The sequence below is a fragment of the Elephas maximus genome, chromosome 7 (assembly GCF_024166365.1).
Source record: "Elephas maximus indicus isolate mEleMax1 chromosome 7, mEleMax1 primary haplotype, whole genome shotgun sequence".
NCBI lineage: Eukaryota > Metazoa > Chordata > Mammalia > Proboscidea > Elephantidae > Elephas > Elephas maximus.
This window is the reverse complement of record NC_064825.1, coordinates 63,631,548-63,654,547: the sequence shown is the minus strand read 5'-3', so window position 1 is coordinate 63,654,547 and position 23,000 is coordinate 63,631,548. Positions and strand designations below refer to the sequence as shown.

Here is a 23,000-nt window from a genome sequence, read left to right as displayed (position 1 = left end):
GTGCCTGTTACTCTCTTCCATCGCTTTTCTTCCTTTGGATTCTCTTTGCTGTCAGCCATGGTCTAGGAGATTATCGCTTCTTATTAGATAATTACAGTTGCTTTTTGGATCCTTTCAAGTCTCCTGATGGCAACTAATACCGGGAATCTGCGTTTTTTTTAACACATTTCCTGGGTATTTCCTATGCCCACCTATCTCCCAGGTATTTCTTATGCCCACTGCTATAGATGAAGGAAATCATTTTTCTTCAGTAGCTTGCCAAAAGATAGTTTCCATATTTGACCTGTATTGGCATTGTTCATACATCCAGTAATTCCTTCAACAGATTTTTTTTTGTGTGTGCCAATTGCCAGGCCCTGTGCTAAGTAATAAAAATAAAGGTATAAAAGATATAGTCTCTAACATAAGGCACTTACAGTCTAGTAAGGGAAACAAGCTATATAGAAGATACAATGCAAGTAAGAAAATGATAAATGATGTAAGAAATTGCTAAATGACCAGAGGTATAAAGGTAAGTGAGTGTGAAATCAGGGAAGTTCAATTCGACTGACATGTAAGATGCTTGAAAGAAAGAAGTGGGACATGAGACTAGAAAAGGAAGAAAACTGTGACACTAAAAAAGAAAAGAAAATTGAGAGGGGACTTGAATCCCAGACTAAGGAATTTTAACTTCATTCCATAGATAGTGAAGAACAATCGTATGCTCCTGGAAATGGGAAAAAAAAAAAAAAAAGAAATTACAGTTTTGCCTTTACAAAGGCATAGAGACAGAATAAGTATGAAATATATTCACAGAATAGTTAGTGCTTCTGTTTTTCTAGAACCATAGAAATCATATAGGGGAATAGTGGGAAATTATGGGGTCTTGGGGGAAGCTAAAAGGCAGGTTTAAAAGGCAGGTTAGAGTTATTTTGTTCTATACCTTGACTAACACAGAAAGGACTGTATACTTAAATCATTTGGCAATGAGTTGCCACTGAAAGGCACAGAAGTACCATGGTCGTAGTTGTACTAGTGTGAGTTTTTTTCCTTCCTCCGTCCTACTCTGTAGGCATCTGGGGGGACTTGGATGAAGTCTGTGGGCTAGAGGTAGGGGCTGGGTTTGAGGGAGAACCCCAATTCTAACAGTCTCCTACCTGAGATAGATTGCTGCAGGAAGAACCCTAGAAATAAATTTGACTCAAGGTTTTAAGGGAGGCCAAGGGGCAGGGAAAAAAAAAAATACTTGTTGCTATCGAGTCAATTCTGACTCACAGCAGGGCCTAATAGGGAGATAGAACCAGAAGTCAAGAGTTAAATGAAAACAGGATGAGCATTGGAGCAGGTTGGGAACAAGTAACGAGTGTCCGAGACTCTTCACAGGTCAGCTGTACCAGTTAGTGTGCTGGTGAACATACTGCTGGCCAGGACAAACTGACCTTTAGGAGGTTTAATCTGGTAATAGTGTATGGGGTGGTTTGCATGGGCTAGCAGAAACTGGAGAACTGAAATAGGCCTGGGATGAGATAATGAAGATGTAACTAGGGCAATGATAATGAGAACAGAGAGGAGGGGAGAAATAAGCCAACAGAGAAACAACAGAATTTTACAACTAAGTAAAAGTTTTAGGTGAGAGTGAGAGGAGTCAAAGCTGTTTTTCAGGTGACTAGGAAAATGGTATAAGTTGAGAGAAAGTCTAGAAGAATTCCTGGTTTAGCAGATGGGAAAAAGAGTGAGGTGGTTTTGTTGAACAGTATACGTAAACTTTTTTTGCTTGAGTAATTCCTAAAAGAATTTTGAAAAATGGTGAATCCTCTCTGATATTTTTAGTTTGAACTCTAAAGTTTTTCATCATAAATTTAATTAGTTGTAAAGGATAAAATTTTATACATATCATAAATATTAGTAATTAAAAATAGCAGTTATATTGTTAGTTTACATTTATATGATATTGAGCACATTCACTTTTAAAATTCGTGAACAAGTTCTTAAACAGAAACAGATTATTCCTTTTTCTCTTTGACTTGCATTTGTACTCCATTCCTTCCACAGAATTTTATCCTGAAGCAATATATATTTTTGCTTGGAAGACTTTTATTAATCACCCTATCATATGTCTCATTTTGCAGAAAGTTCAAATTATATTTAAAATTTGGTTTTATTTTCTGTGGCCGTAAGTCTCTAAGTGTTAAAAAATTATTCAAGATTGATGTATCGTGATTATTAGTACATGATTGATTAAAACAATATAATTATAATTTTAAAGTAATGATTAAACATAGAAAGTAAAATTTCACTGGATGGGTAGGGCAGCTTTTCTCCCCAGTTAGTTCATCCACTCCTGACTGAATATGACTTACTATTAGAATGAGCATCAATTTTGTTGTAGTTTTTAGTTGTTACAGCTACAGGTACTTAAGACCTTACATAAAGAAGTAGATAGAATGGAAGGAATATTGTGATGGCAGTGCCACTCAGTTCTTCAAATCCTTTTGAGTTATATGTCAAAAGCCACGTAGTGCAGGGCCAGCTGGAGGAGGCTCTGGCTCCTGCCAACATACTGAATTAGCGTGGACTGCTGCATCTTCTCTGAAGACTAAACCTTGAGTAACTTTAGAGAGAAACTTCATGATACCAGGATTCTGAGAGCAATGTGAGAAACCCCTGGGAAGATAGATATTTTGAACTGGTGTGTATGATAGGTGAGGCTGCAGCCTAAATGGGAGGTTAAAACAGGGAGACAGAAACAGCCTAAGTTCCCCTTTTGCTTCTCTTCCTTTGCCTTGGGACATAGATGCCTTTCCCTTCGCAGGCACCGAAATAATAAAATCAGACCAGCACTGAAGCCCTCCTTGAATGAGAAGCTAAGGAAAGTGGGTAAAAGTGACTGGTTTTAGGCATTGGCTTCTTACCTCTTGGCCTCCAAACTCTAGGACTGGGAGGTTATACCTTTAGGAGCACCTTCTGCGGCAGTGGGGGGTGGGGGGGGTGGGGGAGTGCTGGTAAGGGTTGAGGCCTGAACAGAGGAGTTTTCTTGGTGAGTCAGTTTTTGGGTACCTGGTGTTCTTTCCCCTACTCTTTCTTGGTCTCCTGGGGCTGAGGGCCTACTTCTGGCCTCACAACTGTGTCCTGTCCTCCTGGAGTAATATGAGCTCACAGGCCACATTTCAAACACCGTTAGAAGAAGGGAGTTTTCAAGAGGCAGTTCAAGAATTTAAAGTCAACTACGTGAACATACTAAATGAAATAAGATGTTAACAATATTAAACAAGGTTATGAAATGATAAAACAGAACCATTTAGGTATGAAAAATATAATAGTTGAAGTATAGGATGCAATTATATAGAATAAATAATAAAATGGGTGCAGCTGAGAAATGAATAAAAAAGCTAGATGATCAGACTGTGGAACTTTACAGAAGGGAGTAGGAGAGGATAAACAAATTGGAAATATAAAGGGAGAGTTAAGGTATATAGAGTTAAAAGTAAGAAGTGCTAAAATTCATATAATAGGAGTCTCAGAAGGAGAGAAAAATAATAAAAGGAGTGGAGAAAATCTTTTAAGAAATAATGGGGATAAATTATCAGAATTAAAGAAGACCTCAGCTTTATACAGACAGTAGTCTCCCCAATAGGAGAGAGAAGTAAAAACTCACAAGTAGACTTAACGAAATTTAAGAACATAAAAAGCAGAGAAAAGTCTAAAAGTTCCCAAAGAGAGCAAATTATGTAAAACAAAACAAGAATCACATTGGTATCCTACTTTTTGTCGGCAACATTGGATGCAAGCATAAAAGGAACAATATTTTAAATGTATTAAAGGAAAAGGAACTTTAAAACTAGAATTTTATATACATCCAAATTGTCAAATCAAACGTAAGGACGTGATAAGATATTTTGAAAAATACAAGGCCTCGGAATTTGCTACACAGAGTCCTACTCTTAAAACACTTGGTAGATTAGATTACTTAAGTAAGAGGAAATACAAATCCAGTAGATGTTGCAAGAGATAGGTGAAGTGAAGGTCTTTAAATACCTTGGTAAAGTTTGTTGGTATCTTTAAAAAAAAAAAAAAAAAAAGACCAAAGAAGATAAAGTACATTCATAATAACCCAGAATTAAAATTTTAGATAACATCAAGATGAGAGTGTACTAAAGGAGAAGATAGAGATATTCAATTTTTTGAAGTAGGAAAGAAAAAGAAACATACAAAGTTTGGGACAAATTGAAATAATAAGCCTAGATGGTAGAAAAAAGTCCAAATATGGAAAGAATACAATAAAACTAAATGGATTAAAATTTTCTATTAAGAGAAAGATTGTCAGACTAAATTCTTAAGAATCTACCTACCTATATGTTGTTTACAAGAAGCACTCTTGAAGCATAAGGATATGTAAATATTGAAAGAAAAAGAATGGAAAAGAAAATGTTAGACAAACATTAACCAAAGGAATTGATATTACTATCATTTAAACATACCTTAAGATAAACAAGTCATCATTAGGGATAAAGAAGGTCACTTTATAATGATAAAAGAGTCAGCTAAAAAAGATTATATAATAATTTTTTACATATTTTGAGGTTGTTTTATTGGTATTTAGAACAAGGATATAGAAGATTTGAATAACACAGTTAACAAGCTTAACCTTGTGGATACATGTACAATTCTGAATCCAACAAGTAGAGAATACACACTTTTCTCAAGCACATATAGAACATTTACCAAAATTAATCTTGTACTAGGTAAGCTATGAAGCAAGCCTCAACAGATTTCACACAGATCATGTTCTCTAACAATACACAATTAAGTTAAATGTCAATAAGGTGAAAAATCTGCATATCTCTGGAAATTAAGTTGCATGCTCTAAATAACTCATTGGCTAAAGAATAAATCCTAATTAGAATTTTTTTTTCAAAATCCCTAGCACTGAATGATAATGAAAATACAACATTTCAGAGCTTATGAAATATAGCAAAAGTGATGCTTTTACGGAAATTTATAGTCTAAAATACTTGTATTAGAAAAAAAAAAAACCTGTTGCAGTCAAGTAGATTCTGACTCATAGTGACCCTATAGGACAGAGTAGAACTGCCCCATAGGGTTTCCAAGGAGCGTCTGGTGGATTTGAACTGCTAACATTTTGGTTAGTAGTCTGAAAATCAGTGAGTGTAATATCCAACTTAAAATTTCAGGAAAAGAAAAGAAAACACAACAGAATAAACCCATTTAAAGTAGTAGGAAAGATAAAACTAAGAATGAAAATAAATGAAATAGAATAGAGACACTCAACAAAGTCAACATTTGGCTCTTTGAAAAGACCAACAAAATAGGTAAATATTTAGCAAAATTAATCAAGAAACAGAGAAAAGCAAATAAATATTATGTACAAAAAAGGGAATACAGGCACAGATAAGACAATGATTACAAAGGTATGAGATTAAAAAGAGAAGAGAATACTACCAGTGACTGTATACTAACACATTTGAAAACTTAGTCAAAATTTCTTTTCCTAGAAAAAATATAATTTCACAAAACTGTCTCTCAAGAATAAATAGAAATCTTGAATTGTCCTGTAATTATTAAAGAAATTGAAGCAGTAGTTAAAAATCTTCCTCAAGGAAAATACCAGGCCCAGATGATTTCATAGATTTTTAGAGGACTTGGTGGTTGCTGTCTCTGAGCCTCCACCTTGTGCTTTGCTTTTGTTTTGTTTGCAGCATCTTGGGGAATGCTGGGATACCTGGCAGAGATGACTCAAATTGAGCCTTGAAGGAAAGGCAGTCTATGGGTTGGCAGAAAATCATGGCAAGGGCATTCTAGGAGTGTAAGTATGTAGAGGATGGATGGGTGCAACCACAGTAAGCTGCAGGTAGGATGCTATGAGAGGTGTTAAGGCATTTGACCCTCTTAAAACGAGGAGAAATAGAACTACAGGGAATTAATTGCATAATGATCCTCAGTTAGTTATAACCATTCCATACTTAGTTTGTCAATGTCCTTAACCACAAATATATCAAACTCAAAAAATCCTCAATAGCGTACTCAGTTGGCCGCCCTTAAAGTGCCACATCTCATAGTTTTCTGTCACTGATGACTGCCACTTCAGTCCACCTACATACCAGATTAATTTATAATCACTCTATAACTGCTCACACCTGAATTCCCATTTGAATCTAAAAGTGATCCAAACTTCTCGTCCAAACTTTTTCTAACAGTCTGAGTTAGGAGCACAAATATTTAAGACAGGAAGGAGCCCAGGTGGCACAATGGTTAAGTGCTTAGCTGCTAACTGAAAGGTTTGAACCTACCCCAGGGCTCCAAGGAGAAAGTCCCGGAGATCTGCTCCTGTAAAGATTACAGTTTTAAGAAACCCTTTGGGGCAGTTGTACTCTGTCACGAGAGGTTGCTGTGAGTCAGAATTGACTCAATGGCACACGTCAACCACAACAACAAGCCTAGCAGGAGCCATTTGAGCCTGTGTTAATGTATTTCTTATCACATTAAATGGAGCATCATACCTGGGAAAAATGTAGTTAAAATAGTCAATTTTGGCATGGTTCAGTCATATCTGGAATAAGAACAGTTCTCTGAATGAGCTAAGGTTAAATCACCACATTATATCTGAATCTTCCAGTCAGCAAGTCAAGCATCTATATTCTTGGACACAGTGCTTGACTCATTGACTGAATTCGAATTTTTACCTAGACACTTTGATGTCATATAGACCTCCCCCTAGTGTTGAACCCACTTGACGTTGGGCAACTCCTTTCATCCTTTCAGCCTCTGTATCACCTTTGTCAGAACAGCTCTTAAAGAGGTTATGCTCTTGGGTTCTAGGGAATTGCCCTGTATATGTCCATTTCGCAAACATGCTGCATTGTTCTTCAAGCCTGAATATTTCCATTCATCTCAAACTTTGGCATATTGTGGTAATAGTATTCAAGAGTTGTGAGCCATGAGTATGTCCAAAGGGCATCAGAAGTTTTACTATTTGTTCAGCATTGCAATTTTTCCATATGACTATTACTGAATCTGGGGCAATATATTACTAAAGGTTTAAGAATCTGTTCCATTATCCAAACTGTTTTAACACCAAAAATTCATTTGTTAACAACAGGGCAATACACTTTCTTCAGCAAGACCAATTAACGTATTAGAAATGATGAAGGAATGGAAAAATAACCCAGGAAGTGATGAGGAAAACACAGTGGATCAAAAGAAGAGCAGTTGGTCCATTCAAGGAAAGTTGGAAGATTGCCCACGCAGTTTAAGTGTCCATGGTATCAATAACACTTCGTTGGAAGAGGAGGAAAAACAGGTAGGAAGAACCAGCAAAACAAGCAGGAAGAACAGTTGTTGCACTTTTCCAAACTCTAAAATACCCGACAACATTTAGAACATTTTTTATAACTTTGACTTTTTTGTTGTTAGTTTGTAACAAAGAGCCTGAATTATAGATCAAGTAAGGTTCTTTCCTGCTGTGTAGGCTATTATGATTCAGCTATGGCCTACATGTTTATTTTAAGATCAGTGATTTTGTAGAACAGGGGTCTGCAAACTCTTTGCATGAAGGAACAGATAGTAAATATTTTAGGCTTTGTGGGCCGTATAGTCTCTGTCATAACCACTCAACTCTGAAGTTACAGTGTGAAAACAGTGATAGGTAATAAATCCTGAGCGTGGCTGTGTTTTACAAAAACAATAAACTATTTACAAAAACAGGTAGTATGCCAGGTTTGACTTGTGGGCCGTAGTTTGCCAACTCCTGATGTAGTGTTTATCTAGTGATTTGCCTAGATTTAAGGTAATTTAATTCTTATTCAGTGTTATTGGCTTGTGGTTGAAATTACTGTATTTTAACAGGCCATACAACTTGGAATGGTTTTATGTATTATCTAGAAAAAGACTTATTATATTATCTAGTTACTTGTTTCCATGTTTATTATGACCAAAACTCTTTAAATAGGTTTATCATTTTTACCTTATTAGATGTGAATAGAGTTTTATCCTTTTTTGATGAATAGAATTTGGTAGAATTTTGGTTAATTCTAGATTATGGTCTATTAGTTGGATATCCTGGCAAAATTTACCCACTTTTTTTTTTTGTTTGCTTCTGTGTGTGGAACATTTTTCTGTATGTATTTGTTTTTCTTGTCTCGAAGTCTAATGAACTTATTTTAGCTCTTCTGTAATAATTGAGCATCCTGCCACAGGGGCAGTGTTCACCTTAAGGCAACCCACACTTCTTGTGAGGAGCTGAGGCTTTTTGATTCTCTGAAGCCTAGGCCTAGATATAGGCAGAGTAGAGAGAGTCTGACAGGATAAATCCTGAGCCAAACCCAGGAAGGTGTGGTGTTCCTGAAAGGGGCTTGGTAGAGTGATCTATGGTTAATTTTCATTAACTGATTAAGAACTTCTTCATTTACTTGATGACAAATGTCTAGATAATAAGTTTAACATTTAATGATTCAGATATTTAGAACTAATCATACTTTAACCATAATATAAACACACCTTATTGAACTCCCTTCTTCCTCTCTAGTTTTTTGGGTTTTATTGAACTCCCTTCTTCCTCTCTAGTTTTTAACAATTTTTATAATGCTTAGTAGCTGTAATATGTATTCTTTCTAAAAATAACATCCTAAAAACCCTTGTTGGCATTTCCTTATTGAACATAGTTTGAAGATTTTTTTCTGTTAGTTGACTTTGCATTTTATGCACATACACACATACATATGCACATACATGCATACATAACATATTCACACACATACATACACAGACACACTCATTTAAATATACAAGCATACATACACACATACCTGTATACATACATATAGACATACGTATACATACACATATGTGTATATACACGTGCACACACACTTACATTTTCTTTCATAGTCTCAGATTATATCTGTGTTTGTCATTGAACCTGACCTAAAATACCCTGTGAACCATAAATGCTTATATTGGTTCTGTCTTCCATCTTCTTTTCTATTACTCTGTCACCTCTCACCCAGTCACAAAGTGATAGGACTTGTGCTATGAGTTATTGTGTCCTCCAAAAAGATATGTTGAAACCCTAACCCTGGTTTGTGTGTATGTGACCTTGTTTGGCAATAAGGTCTTTAAAGATTTTATTTGTTAATATGAGGTCATACTGGAATAGCGTGGGCCCTAATCCAGTCTGAATGGTGTCTGTATAAAAGAAGAGATACAGACACAGGAAAAATGGCCATGTAAAGATGCATCTACAAGCCTAGGAACACTTGGGGCTATCAAAAGCCGGTTGAGATAAGAAAGGACCTTTTCCTAGAGACTTCAGAGGCAGCATGACCTAGCTGACACACTGATTTGAATTCCAGCATCCAGAAATGTGAGATGATAAATTTTTGTTCTTACAGGCCACTCAGATTGTGGTATTTTGTTTGGGCAGCCCTAAGAATTTCATACAGCTTGCCATGCTACTCTCAGTTAATAGGGAAAAGGAGGATTGGAATTTGGGCTGCTCATGGATGCTACAGCTGTAACCAAACCCCCGTCTCTGAAAAAAAAAAACCCAAACCCATTGCCATTGAGTCGGTTTCCAAGCGGGATTTCCAAGGAGTGGCTGTTGGATCAGAACTGCCAACCTTTTGGTTAGCAGCCAAGCTTTTAACCACACTGTGCCACCAGGGCTCCACAGCTAGGTTGAAATTTTAAGAATATAGACTTCTACTCACCAACAGGAAGAACGTTTCTGCAATTAGAACTCACCAGCTGGGCCATGGGTAGTAACCGCCCCCCACCATCTCCCAATCATTGAAAATATTCAAGCTGACTCTGAAAAGCTTCTTGTTATAAATGCCGTAGCAGGCATTCCTGAAAACTGCCCAGGAGTTTGCCCTAAATGTCCTTTAAAGAACTTTCCCACGCTTAGGTATTGGCTATGATATCTTGGGAAGGATAGCTTACTTTATATGGAAATTTTTCTGAAAAATGTTTTCTCTTAAAAGGAACAGACAGATTACTTCTCATGCATTTGCCATATTTTTTCATAAATTTTTATGAGTAAATTTTATTAATTGCACTGAAGTTGAGTTTATATTAAGAAGTTCCTTCTGGAAGAACTCTGGGAAGATGGTGGCATAAACAGACCACCATCCGAATCCTCCCCTACAAATATAAAAAGAAGTGCAACAAGTAAACGGTGCTTGGCCTTCAGGGACTCTGAATTGGGGAACAGAGGACAGGAGCTGGGAACTGCAGACAGACAAGAATCAAGGAATCAACGACGAGTCACATGCCGAGTCACATGCTGTAGGAAAATTGCTTCTCCCACCATCTTGGCCCCTCCCCCAGCCACATGGGCACTGGCAGCTGTGAACTGAGAAAGTGGCCCTAGCAAAACAGCCTGATTCCCTAACCACTACACCACCTGCCTACACAAAGAGACAGGACCCCAAGCTTCTGTTCGAAAATCAACAAGGCAGACCTCCCCCAGGGTCCATTAAGAGCCTGCCAGCACCTCCCGCACCTGGTTATTTTCAATTGCAAGGCTGATGCAGATTGCTACAGAGGACCCCTGCAGTGAATGGAGTCTCCTCCCATAGTCAGCACTTTACCTGCCTTCCTGCGCGCTCATAGCTAACAGGACAGACCTCCCTGGAGGTCAGTTTGGGTCTTTCTGCTCCCTCTTCTGGCCAGCGCTGAGGACTGTTGATTGAGGCTGCTGTGTGCTAGGAAGGAGGCACCTTGATTGGAGGCTATACTCTTGCCAATGTACTACAGGAGGGTGGGTGCGGGGGGGCTCTGATCACAACAAGGCAGACTTCCTCTGGGGGTCTTTTTGGAGTGTGACAGCCCCTTCATAACCTAGTTATGGTCGGCTGTGAGGTTGCTGCAGATTGCTACAGAAGGCATTCTGCAGTGGACTCTGCACAGGTAGTCAGCACTCTACCTGACTCCCTGTGCACCCATAGCTCAAGTCTCTGAAACCAACAGGATGGATCTCCCTGAGGGTCGGTTTGGGTTAGTCTGCCCCCACTTCTGGTCAGCGCTGGGGACTGGTAACTGAGGCTGCTATGTGCTAGGAATCAGATCTTTTGATTGGAGGCTGCAGTCATAGCCAATAGTCTACCAAGGGAGCTCTGATAGCAACAGGGCAGACCTCCATGGGGATCCGATTGGAGTGTTACACCTCTCCCACAGGTGGTAACTGTTGGTTGCCAGGCTGCTACAAATTGCTACTGAAGGCCCCTGCAGTGGAGTCTGCTTCCATAGGTAGTGCTCTACATGCCTCCCAGTACACCCCATAGCTTAGGTTTCCAAAACAAACAGGACAGACCTTCCTGAGGGTTAGTTTGGGCCCTACCGATTGGTGCTGAGGTCTACTGACCGAGGCTGCGGTGTGCCTTGAAACAAATATATTGAGTGGAGGCTGCACTCACAGACAACAATCTACCAGGTGCACTCTGGTAACAACAATACAGACCTCCTTAGGGTCCAATAGGAATGTGACAGCCCCTCTTGCACTTGGTCGTGGACAACTGCAAGGCTGCTGTAAATTGCTACAGAAGGCACCTTGCAGTGGAATTGGCTCCCATAGTAAGCAGCCTACCTGCCTTTCTGTGTACCCCATAGCTTAGCCCTCTGTAACCAACAGGACAGATCTCCCTAGGTGTCAGTTTCACGTCTGTCTGCTCCCGCTTCCAGTTGGTGTTAAGGAATGCTGACTGAGGCTGCTTTGTGCTAGGAAGCGGTCATATTGAGTGGAGGTTACACCCACAGCCAACATACTACGGGGGGTGGGGGAGGCTGATAGCAACAAGGTAGACCTCCCTGGGGTCTGTTTGGAGCATGACAGCCACTCCCCAACCTGGTAGCTGTTAGCTGCTGGACTGATACAAACTCTTACAGAAGGTTCCCTACAGTGGAGCCAGGAGGTGGGTCACCAAAGTGGAGACAGCTCTCCCAGCCACTGCAGGGCCACTGGGGCTCTGAAACCAAAAAGATTTCTCCGAGGTCCTTCTGGGGAATGCCAGACCCTTCTCTTCCTGAAATGGAGGTAAGCCTGCCTGTGCTTCCCCTAAATGCCAGGTCAGTTATAAGCAGCCCACACAGAGAAGGGAAGGAAGCATCGAGCAAAACCAGAGGGCAATACTCAGCTCCCAAGGGGGCTCACTAACCAAAAAACCAAACCCATTGCCTTCAAGTTGATTTAACTCATAGTGACACTATAGGACAGAGTAGAATTGCCTCATAGGGTTTCCCAGGAGTGGCTGGTGGATTTGAACTGCCATCCTTTTGGTTAGCAGACAAGCTCTTAACCATTCTGCCACCAGGGCTCCAAGGGGCTTCACTAGGTGTGGGTTTTCTAACTGCAAATGTGGTTGCAGAAACAGAGAAGGGAAGGGAGTAACATCCAGAGAGAGATGATTGCACCCCTTAGTGGACAGATTGATTAGAGCATGATATCTCACCTGAGTGGCAGTGCTAGCAGATTGACCACAGTGTGTTCCCTGGTGTGTTTGGGAGACATTGAAAGTTGAAAATCGAGATCTAGAGCTTTCAAGCTATAATTAAACCAGAGAGGGAGAGGAAAGAGTAAGCAACAGCTGAAAGCTCTGCCTGCCTAAGAGTTTTTTGTAGAAAGTAGCGTGGACAAAAAACACCAAATACAGAAGAGAACTGAAAAAGTTAACACCCTCGACAATTTCAGAGCACCAACAAGAGATCACAAGGCACACAAAAGAAAAGATGATGGCCCATCCAAATGAACACAATGAAGGGAGTGGAAGCACACCTGTAGAAGACCGAATAATGAAAAGAATGGAAGTGTATAATGTGACAATGTTAAGCATAATTAAAGAGTGAAGAGAAGACATAGACAAAGATCTAAAGGAAATAAAGGAAACAATGTAAGAGCAAATTGAGAATCTTTAAAAAGATAAAAAGAAACCAGACAGAAATATTGCAGCTGAAAGGGACAGTAACTGAGAAATGCAATGGAAGGATTTAACAACAGATTTAATCAGAAAGAATGAATGAGTTAGAGAATAAGATAGTCGAAATTATAGAGTCTGAAGAGCAACAAGAACAGAGGCTCCAGAAGGCTGAGCACAGTTTAATGGAACTATGGGACAACATCAAAAGACCTAATACATGCATCATGGGAATTCCAGAAGGAGATGAGAGAAAAGGACAGAGAAAATATTGGAAGAAATAATGACAGAAAAGTTTCCCAATCTGATGAAGGATATGAACCTACAAATCCAAGAAGTTCAAAGAACCCCAAGCAGGACAAACTCAAAGAGATCTGCATCAAGACACATCATAATCAAGCTCTCAAAAAGTAAGGATGAAGAAAGAATCCTGAAAGCAGTGAGAGAGAAGAAAACAATAACATACAAAGAATCCTCAATAAAATTAAATGCCAATTTCTCCCCAGAAACTTTGGAGTCCAGAAGGCAATGGAATGATACAAAGTGCTGAAAGAAAGAAAAAAAAAAAAAAACCTATCAACCAAAAATATTATACCCAGCAAAACTGTCCCTCAAGAATGAGGGTGAAATTATAATATTTCCAAACAGAAGCTGAGAAAGCTCATATGCACCAGACTGGCCCTACAAAAAAATACTAATGGGAATTCTGTAGATGAAAGGAAAAAGACATTAGAAAGTAATTCACAGCCATGCATAAAAAGAAAGATCCCTAATAAAGGGAACTGCATCGACAAGTATAAGGGCTAGTATTAAGATATTCATGCCTTGGTTTAAGGGGACTTCTAAGTCAATTGGCATAATAATTCTATTATGAAAACATTCTGCATCCCACTTTGAAATGTGGCGTCTGGGGTCTTAAATGCTAACAAGCAGCCATCTAAGATGCATCAATTGGTCTCAACCCACCTGGATCAAAGGAGAATGAAGAACACCAAGGTCACACGATAACTAAGAGCCCAAGAGACAGAAAGAGCCACATGAACCAGAGACCTATATCATCCTGAGACCAGAAGAACTAGTTGGTGCCTGGCCACAATCGATGACTGCCCTGACAGGGAGCACAACAGAGAACCCCTGAGGGAGGAGGAGGTCAGTGGGATGCAGACCCCAAATTCTCACAAAAAGACCATACTTAATGGTCTGACTGAGACTAGAGGAATCCCGGCGGTCATGGTCCCCAAACCTTCTCTTGGCCCAGGACAGGAACCATTCCCGAAGACAACTCATCAGACGTAAAAGGGACTGGACAGTGGGTAGGAGAGAGATGCTGATGAAGAGTGAGCTGATTATATCAGGTGGACACTTGAGACTGTGTTGGCATCTCCTGTCTGGAGGGGGGATGGGAGGATAGAGAGAGTTGGAAGTTGGCAAAATTGTCACAAAAGGAGAGACTGGAAGGGCTGACCCATTAGGAGGAGAGCAAGTGGGAGTACGGAGTAAGGTGTATATAAACTTACATGTGACAGTCTGACTTGATTTGTAGACGTTCACTTGAAGCTCAATGAAAGTTAATTAAAAAAAAAAAAGATATTCATGCTTGATAATTCTAGTTGTTTTTTCCTTCATGCTTTTAAATGACAAATATATAAAAAGCAAAGATAAAATTATGTTACAGGGCACATGAAACATGAAGACTTAAATAGTGATAATAACAAAATGGGAGGTTGGTATAGGTATAGAATTTCTTGTACGTTACTGAGCTGAGTTGGTATCAGCTTACCCTAGGATGTTATAAATACAAGCTGGTAAGTTTAATATTCATGGTAATCACTAATAATATATCTAAGAAATACACGAAAGAAAAGGAGAAGAGAACCAAAAGAGCTCACTACAATAAACCAACAAAACACAAAAGCAAGCAGTAGTAAAGGACAGAGACAAAGAATGCTTAAGACACACAAAAAACAACAAAATGGCGGAAATTGACTTACTTACTTGTAATTACTCAGTAATTACAAGTGAATGCAAATGGACTAAATGTGCCAATAAAAAGACAGAGGGTGGCAGAATAGATTTTTTTAAAAAGATTCAACTGTATCCTGTTTACAAGAGACATACCTTAGACCCAAGGACACAAATAGGTTGAAAGTGAAAGGATGGAAAAAAAATATTTCATGCAAATAATAACCAAAAGAGAGTTGGAGTGGTAATCTTAATATCAAACAAAGTAGACTTTTAAGACAAAAATCTGTTAGAAGAGATAAAGATGGACATTATATAGTGATAAAAGGGTCAATTAATTGAGAAGATTTAACAATAATAAGTATATATTCACCCAACATCAGAGCAACTAAATATATAAAGCAAACACTGATAGAATTGAAAGGAGAAATACATAGCACTACAATAGTAGTTGGAAACTTCAGTTCACCACTTTCAGTACTGGACAGAACATCTAGAAAGATCAACAAGGAAACAGACAAACTGAATGACATTATAAACCAACTAGACTTAACAGATATATATAGAACACTCCACACCAAAACAGCACAATGTACATTCTACTCCAGTGCACATGGCTCATTCTCCAGGAAAGAACACATGTTAGATCACAAAGCAAGTCTCAATAAATTTAAAAAGGCTGAAACTGTACAAAGTATTTTCTTTAACCACAACAGATTGAAGCTAGAAATCAATAACAGAAAAAAAAATGTGGAAAATACACAAACACATGGAAATTAAGCAGCATACTACTAAACTACCAGTGGGTCAAGGAAAAAATCAAGAGAGAAACCACAAATTTCTTGTCAAATGAACATGAAAGCACAGCATACCAAAGCTTATGGGATGCTGCAAAGGCAGTACTCAGACGGAAACTTACAGCAATAAATGCCTACATGAAAAAAGAAGGAGGAGCTCAAATCAACTGCCTAACTCTACAACTGTAGGAACTAGAAAGAGAGGAAGAAACTAAGTCTAAACCTACCAGAAGAAAGGAAATAACAAAGATCAGAGCAGAAATAAACAAAGTCTAAAAGAGAATAACAATTGAATCAACAAAACCAGAAGTTGGTTATTTGAAAAGACCAATCAAATAGACAAACCTTTAGCTAGACTGACAAAGAAAAAAAGAGAAAAGATGCAAATAAACAAAATAAGAAACAAAAGAGATGACATTACAACTGACCTGATAAAGAGCATTATGATAAGATATTATGAATAATTGTATAGCAACAAACTGGGTAACCTAGAATTTCATAACCATTTTAGGACAACTTCTTAGAAGCACACAACATACCCAAATTGACTCAAGAAAACGTAGAAAGTCTCAACAAACCGTTAAGAAGTGAAGAGATGGAACCAGTGATCAAAACCTCTCAGCGAAAAAAAAAAAAAAAGCCTTGGCTTCACTGGGAAATTCTGCCATACACTTAGAGAAAAATTGACACCAATCATGTTTAAATTCTTCCAAAAAGTAAAGAAAGAGGGAATACTCCCTAATTCCTTCTATGAAGCAAACATAATCCTGATACCAAAACAAGTCAGACACCATAAGAAAAGAAAACTACAGGCCATTATCCCTTATAATATAGATGCAGAAATCCTCAGCAAAATACTAATGAACGGAATCCAACTGTATGTTAAAAGAGTCATACACCATGACCAAATGGGATTTACTCCAGGAATGCAGGGATGGTTCAACATTAAAAAAAAATCAATCAACATAGTATACTGTATCAATAGAAGAAAGGAAAAGAACTACATGATCATCTCTTTGGATGCAGAAAAAGCATTTGATAAAACCCAACACCCTTTCTTAATGAAAACCCTCAAGAAGATTGGAATAGAAGAGAAATTCTTCAATATGATTCAGGGCATGTATGAAAAGCCAACAGCAAATGTTAAACTTAATGGTGAAAGACTGAAAGCTTTCCCCCTGAAATTGGGAACAAGACAAGGATGCTTGCTGTCACCACTTGTATTCAATATTGTGTTAGAAGTCCTAGCCAGAGCAGTAAGACAAGAAAAAGAGCTAAAAGGAATCAAGATTGGAAAAGAGGTAAAATTGTGTATTTTCACAGATGTCATGGTCCTATAAATATAGAAAATCCCAATGAGTCCACAAGAAAGCTTCTAGAGCAATTTAGCAAATTTGTAGGGTACAAGGTCAACAACCAAAAATAATTTGGGTTTCTATACACCCAAAAAAAAAAACACCAGCAATGAGAAATTTTGAAAGGGAAATTAGGGAGATGCTTCCATTCACAATAGCATCGAAGAGAATTAAATACCTATGAGTAAATTTAAGTGGAGATGTGAAGGACTTATATAATGAATATTATAAAACACTCCCGAAAGAGATGAAAGAAGACTTAAATGAAAAGATGTTCCCTGTTCAAGGGTTGGAAGACTTAATATTGTTAAGATGTCAGTACTACTCAAAGTGATCTATGGAGTCAACTCAATCCCAATCAAAATGTCAACAGCCTTCTTTACAGAAATGGAAAAACCAATTCTGAACTTCATAGAGACCCCAAATAGCTCAAGCAGTGTTGAAAGAGGAGAACTCACACTTCCTGATTTTAAAACATATTACACTAATCAAAACTGCCTGGTACTGATATAACAATAGTCCAGTGGAATAGAATTGAGAGTACAGAAATAAACACACATCTGTGGCCAACTGATTTTTGACAAGGGTGCAAAGTCTACTTGGTGGGAAAAGAAGGGTCCCTTCAATAAATGGTGTTGGGAAAATTGGATTTCCACGTGTGGAAAAATGAAATAAGATCCATGCCTCACACCATTACATAAAAACAAATTTAAAATGGATTACAAACCTAAATATGAAAACTAAAACCGTAAAATTCTTAGAAGAAAATGCAGGGGCAACACTGTTGGGCCTGGTTTTTAAAAATGGATTATCTAATATAATAAAAGCATAAACAGCAAAAGAATGAATAAATGGGGCCTTGTAAAAATTTTAAAAATTTAGTCATCAAAAGACTTTATCAGAAAAATGAAAAGATACCAACTGGGAGAATTTTTGGGAAACCGTATATCTGGTAAGAATCTAATAACCAAAAATACATAAAACTCAACAACTTAACAGCAGAAAGATAAATAACCCAATCATAAAATGGGCAAAGGACTTCAATAGACATTTCACTAAAGAGGACATTTCATATGGCCACCAAATGCAAGAAAAGATGTTCAATGTCATTAGCCATCAGAGATGCAAATCAATACCACAAAAAGATTAACATTTGACTCCCACGAAGATGGCTAAGATTAAAAAAAAAACGAAAAGAAACAGAGAATAACAAATGTTGGTGTGGATGTAGAGAAATTGGAACCCTTATTCTCTCCTGGTGAAAATGCAAAACGACATAGCCACTGTGGAAAGCAATGTGGTAGTTCCTCAAAAAAAGAAAAATAGAACTACTGTATGACCTAGCAATTCCACTCAGAAGACTTGAAAGCAGAGACTCAAACAAATACTAGTACACCAATGTTCGTTGCAACACTAATCACAATAGCCAAAAGGTGGAAACAAATGCCCATCAACAGATGAATAGATTAGAGGAAACATGGTACATACATACAATGGAATACTACTTAGCCTGTAAGAGAAATGAAGCCTTGATAAATGCTACAGTATGGATGGAGCTTGAAGACATTATGCTGAGTGAAATAAGTCAATCATAAAGGACAAATACTGTATGACCTCTCATATAAAAAGACAAGAACAGACAAATGTATAGAGAACAAAGTTTCTTAGTGGTTACCAGGTGTGGGAGGGAGGGGGAAAGAGGGGTTATTGCTCATGGAGTACTGAGTTTCAGCTTATGGTGAGGGAAAAACCACATTGATTAAAGGTAGGTTTGCACATCCAATTAATGTAATTGCTGCCAGTAAGTTGTATACCTGTAAAAAGTGGAATTGGCAAAAGCTGTGTGATACAGAATTGACAACAATGGCAAAAATAATTAAAGAGTAGCTGCTGAGACTTCTTGTGCATAACCAAACACCTTAAGGAATTTATTTCCTTGCTTTGGAGGTTTAACCCCATTGCTGTCGAGTCGATTCTGACTCATAGCGACCCTATAGGACAGAGTAGAACTGCCCCGTAGAGTTTCCAAAGAGGAAACTCCTTAGAGGTTTAGGGTTTAGGGTCATGGTTTAGGGCCATGGTTTCATGGGACACCCCAGTTAGTTGGCCTAATAATATGTTCAGTGCTTCTGTTCTAGCTCCCAGTTTTTTTGTGTAATGACTGGGGTCTTAAAAGCTTCCAAGTAGCCATCCAAGGTCCAACATTTGGTCTGTATTCACCTGGAGCAACAGAGGAAGAAGGAGAGTCAGGGATAGGAGGAGGAGATAGAATGTGTGGCTAATTGCCTCCATGAAACTGTCCTCTTTGCCATGAGATCAGAAGAACTGGATGGTCCCGGCTACCACTGCTGAAAATTTTGATTAAAGATTGTATAGAAGAATCCTGATCCAAAGGGAGAAAATGCAGAACAGAATTTAAAATTCTCATGGAATCTAGGTTTTATGGAGCCATGCAGGCTGGATGAAGCAACCCATAAACTATTGCCCTGAGATAGCCTTTAAACCTTAAACTTTATATCAAAAATATCCCCTGAAATCTTCTTAAAGCCAAACAATAGTTTAACTTCACTAGTAAAGAGTCTCTGCCTTGAGCATTATGCCCTTTTATGGTTTATGTATATGGGATCAAATTGACAGCAGCAACTGAAAAGTTTAGATAGGAAACTTTGGGGCAGTGAGTTTATGTTAATGCAGAGGAACAACTTGGGAAAGGAGGGTGAGAATGGTTGCAAAACCTGAAGAATGTGATCAGTGTCACTGAATTGTACATGTAGAAACTGGAATTGGCATATATTCTGTGTATATTCTCAACAACAAAAAAAATTTTAAAAATTGTTTCTGTTCTTCCAAATCTTTAACAGTATATGGTGGAGTATAAAATTTTGAAGTGATAACTAGAAATAGGATTGGCCATTTACTCTTGAGGCCACACAGGATTCATATATAAATTAACATTCTTAAGAGTGAAATATTAATTTTTATTAAAATTAAATATTCTATGAATTTTGAAATATTTTTCATGGAAAAAGTTTTTTTGTTAAAACTAGATTGTATGGGAAATTTGATGTGATGATATAAATATTTTAAAACTACTAAAGAATGGCGAGACTTCATCTCATGTACTTTGGACATGTTAGGAGGGACAGATCCCTGGAGGTGGGCATCACGCTTGGTAAAGTAGAGCATCAGTGAAAAAGATAAAGACCCTCAATGACATGGATTGACACAGTGGCTGCAGCAGGGGACTCAAACATAAAACAATTTTGAGGATGGCACAGGATTGGGAAGTGTTTCATTCTGGCATACATAGGATCGCTGTGAGTCAGAACTGACTCGACAGCACCTAACAACAACAACAGTAAATTAAAGAGAGACGTATAATTCCTTTTTTCACTTAAAATATTTGAAATTTGACTTTTACTTAAATGGAAATCTCCCAGAAGTTCCTGCTTTCCATTGTATTACTGTTTTTTCTTCTGGAAAAAGAAATCCATTTGGAGCTCCTGTTTTTTGTTTTTCACAAGCCAAGCTAATCACACATTTTCGGTAAGTAGCAGAGCTCATGGAAAACTAGCGGAGAGAGTAAATGAAGATTTGTTAAAAAACAAAACACTTGAACTAAGCACCTTCCCCTTTCCCTGAATAATAATAATAATAAAAAAAAAAATACCTAGTTCCAAATGCGTTGGACATTGTGGAAAAATACAGTCTGCAGCTCCATGTTGTTCATGTTTGGATCAAGGTAACACACTACATTTTTTTAGACTTGTTCTCACATACTTGGCACTTGGTAATGCTCCTCTCCCCTTTTATTTTTCATTTCCGCCTTTCAGCCAGTTTAGGTAATGGTGCTTCTTGAGGATAAAAATGTTCTCTCCTGTAGTATATCTGTTTTTTATAGGCCAAGTATATCTAGATAATGTTTTGTGTTATTAGTAACCCTCTAAATTTCCTACAATGGGTTCTTAATCTCCTCAATCAGATAGACCGAAGACTTTAAATCCTGGAACAGCGTTTACCCATCTCAAGTGAGACAGTTGGCAGACCTTTCCTTATTGCAGTAACACACCTTCTAGCATTAAGTCTTTAGTGATTCCTGATAAATAGTAAAATACTTTCGTTATTCAGTTAAGTTCAGGTATAAATAAATCTGTAAAAACACATCCCCCATAACCATGGAGAGAGGGGCTAGAACCTCTGGATGTGACAGAAGCATGTTTGAAGCAATTCTTGCTTCAAAAATGGAGAACTTGCTTAATGAAAGTTCGAATGAACTTGCTTAATGAAAATGAAAGATTTTTGTGATTTTTTGCTTTTATGATAATTTCTTTGCTGAAAACATGACCTTTACGATATTCATAGGAGATAGTACGTGTAGCAGACACTTTATCTAGGTTAGAATATGGAAAGGCAAAGTGGCTTAGAAACTTTAAAAAGTTATTTTGATAACGAAATGTATTCATGCAGCATTTCTTCAAAGACAAATGATGTTTAAATTTAAACAACACACTGAAATTAAATAGTTGAACTGAAGTACACTAATATGTTTCCATCAGAAAAGGCTAGATTTTAGCTGAGTAGGATAAAAATGTTCTTTCCTTGACTCATTAAATTTTAGCTCTCTGAGCCCATTTGAATAGTGTGCAAATTTGGTGTGCTTCTACAATTTTGACACACTCTAACATTTTGAAGCCTTGCAACATGGCATGCATACCCAAGCACATAGATATTATGGATCCAAACCAAAAAACCAGACCCAGTGCTGTCAAGTTGATTCCAACTCATAGCGACCCTATAGGACAGAGTAGAACTGCCCCATAGAGTTTCCGAGGAGCACCTGGTGGATTCGAACTGCCGACCGTTTGGTTAGCAGCTGTAGCACTTAACCACTGCGCCACCAGGGTTTCCATTATGGATCCATGTAGCACTTAAAATATAATGAGTAAAAGCATAGTCTCTGAATCTAGGCTACCTGGATTCAATCCTGGCTACACTACTTGCAAACTTTATGACCTTGGGAAAGTTTCTAGGCCTAAGCTTCCTTACCTGTAAAATGGGAATAATAATGGCATCAACTTCATTATTTTGTTACGAGGACTAAATGGGACATTGCGTATAGTACCCTTGGCATATCGTAAGCATTTATCAATGTTAGCTATTGCTTTTACTATTATATTGCTGAAGAATTTGCATGTAATATTACAAAAATTGCATATGTTTTATCTTGGCTGCATCAAGGCTCCTTTGAGTGTAGATGTGACAAAAAAACTAGTAAACAAACCAAGAAATATCATTTTCAATCGTGATAAATTGATGCTTCCAACCTCATTTGCCCTCAGAGTTTGGTGAGCTCCCTAGGGTACTATGGGAGATTGGATTATTGTTTCCAATTCTTTAATCCGTCCTTGTGAGAGATTTATACATTCATACCCATGAAATGTGACTTTGCAGTTCTCTCTACTAGAATAGATGAAGGATATTTCCGCACCCCACTAATATTGGTCTTGGCCATGTGACTTGCTTTGACTGATGGAATGTTATGCGGTATGTTGTAAGCAGAGACCTTAAAAGTGTTTGCATGATTTAGGTTGCTCTCTTGTATTTCTGTTACCTGCCATGAGAAAAACATACCCTAGAGAGCCACTGGGCCCAGAATTAATGAAGCTTTGTGGAGCAGACCTGAACCTAATCCAAAGCCTGAAACCTAGCCCAGCATAGGCCAGCCCTGCAGCTGATTGAAAAAATTAATGTTGTAAGATACTGAGATTTTTGCTGTTGTTTGTTACCTAGTTGCACAAAAAGAGTTAAAACCCTGCCTGCAAGGCTGGCCTTGACTGACATCTGGGAATTTTGTTTTCAGGAGGGTTCCTACCAGTAATTGATATGAGTGGCTCACTGTGCCTAAACTATTTGTGCCAACAATGTGGTTATGCTGAGCACCTGCTTTCCTTCTGGGAGTCTGGAATTTTGGTACACGACAG

At 38.0% G+C, this 23,000-nt stretch overlaps 1 protein-coding gene across 8 annotated transcripts in view; it reads left to right on the top strand.

The window, feature by feature from the left end:
- Window positions 1-23,000, top strand: part of STK33 (serine/threonine kinase 33) — a 193,996-nt gene that overhangs the window by 153,675 nt on the left and 17,321 nt on the right. For 6 of the 8 annotated variants that reach the window (XM_049890307.1, XM_049890305.1, XM_049890309.1 and 3 more), the window contains one exon: window positions 7,097-7,297. The exons of the other annotated variants lie outside the window; for them this stretch is intronic. In XM_049890307.1, coding sequence (XP_049746264.1) covers window positions 7,097-7,297 — 201 coding nt within the window. The remainder of the gene's footprint in view (window positions 1-7,096; window positions 7,298-23,000) is intronic. 8 annotated transcript variants of the gene reach the window in all.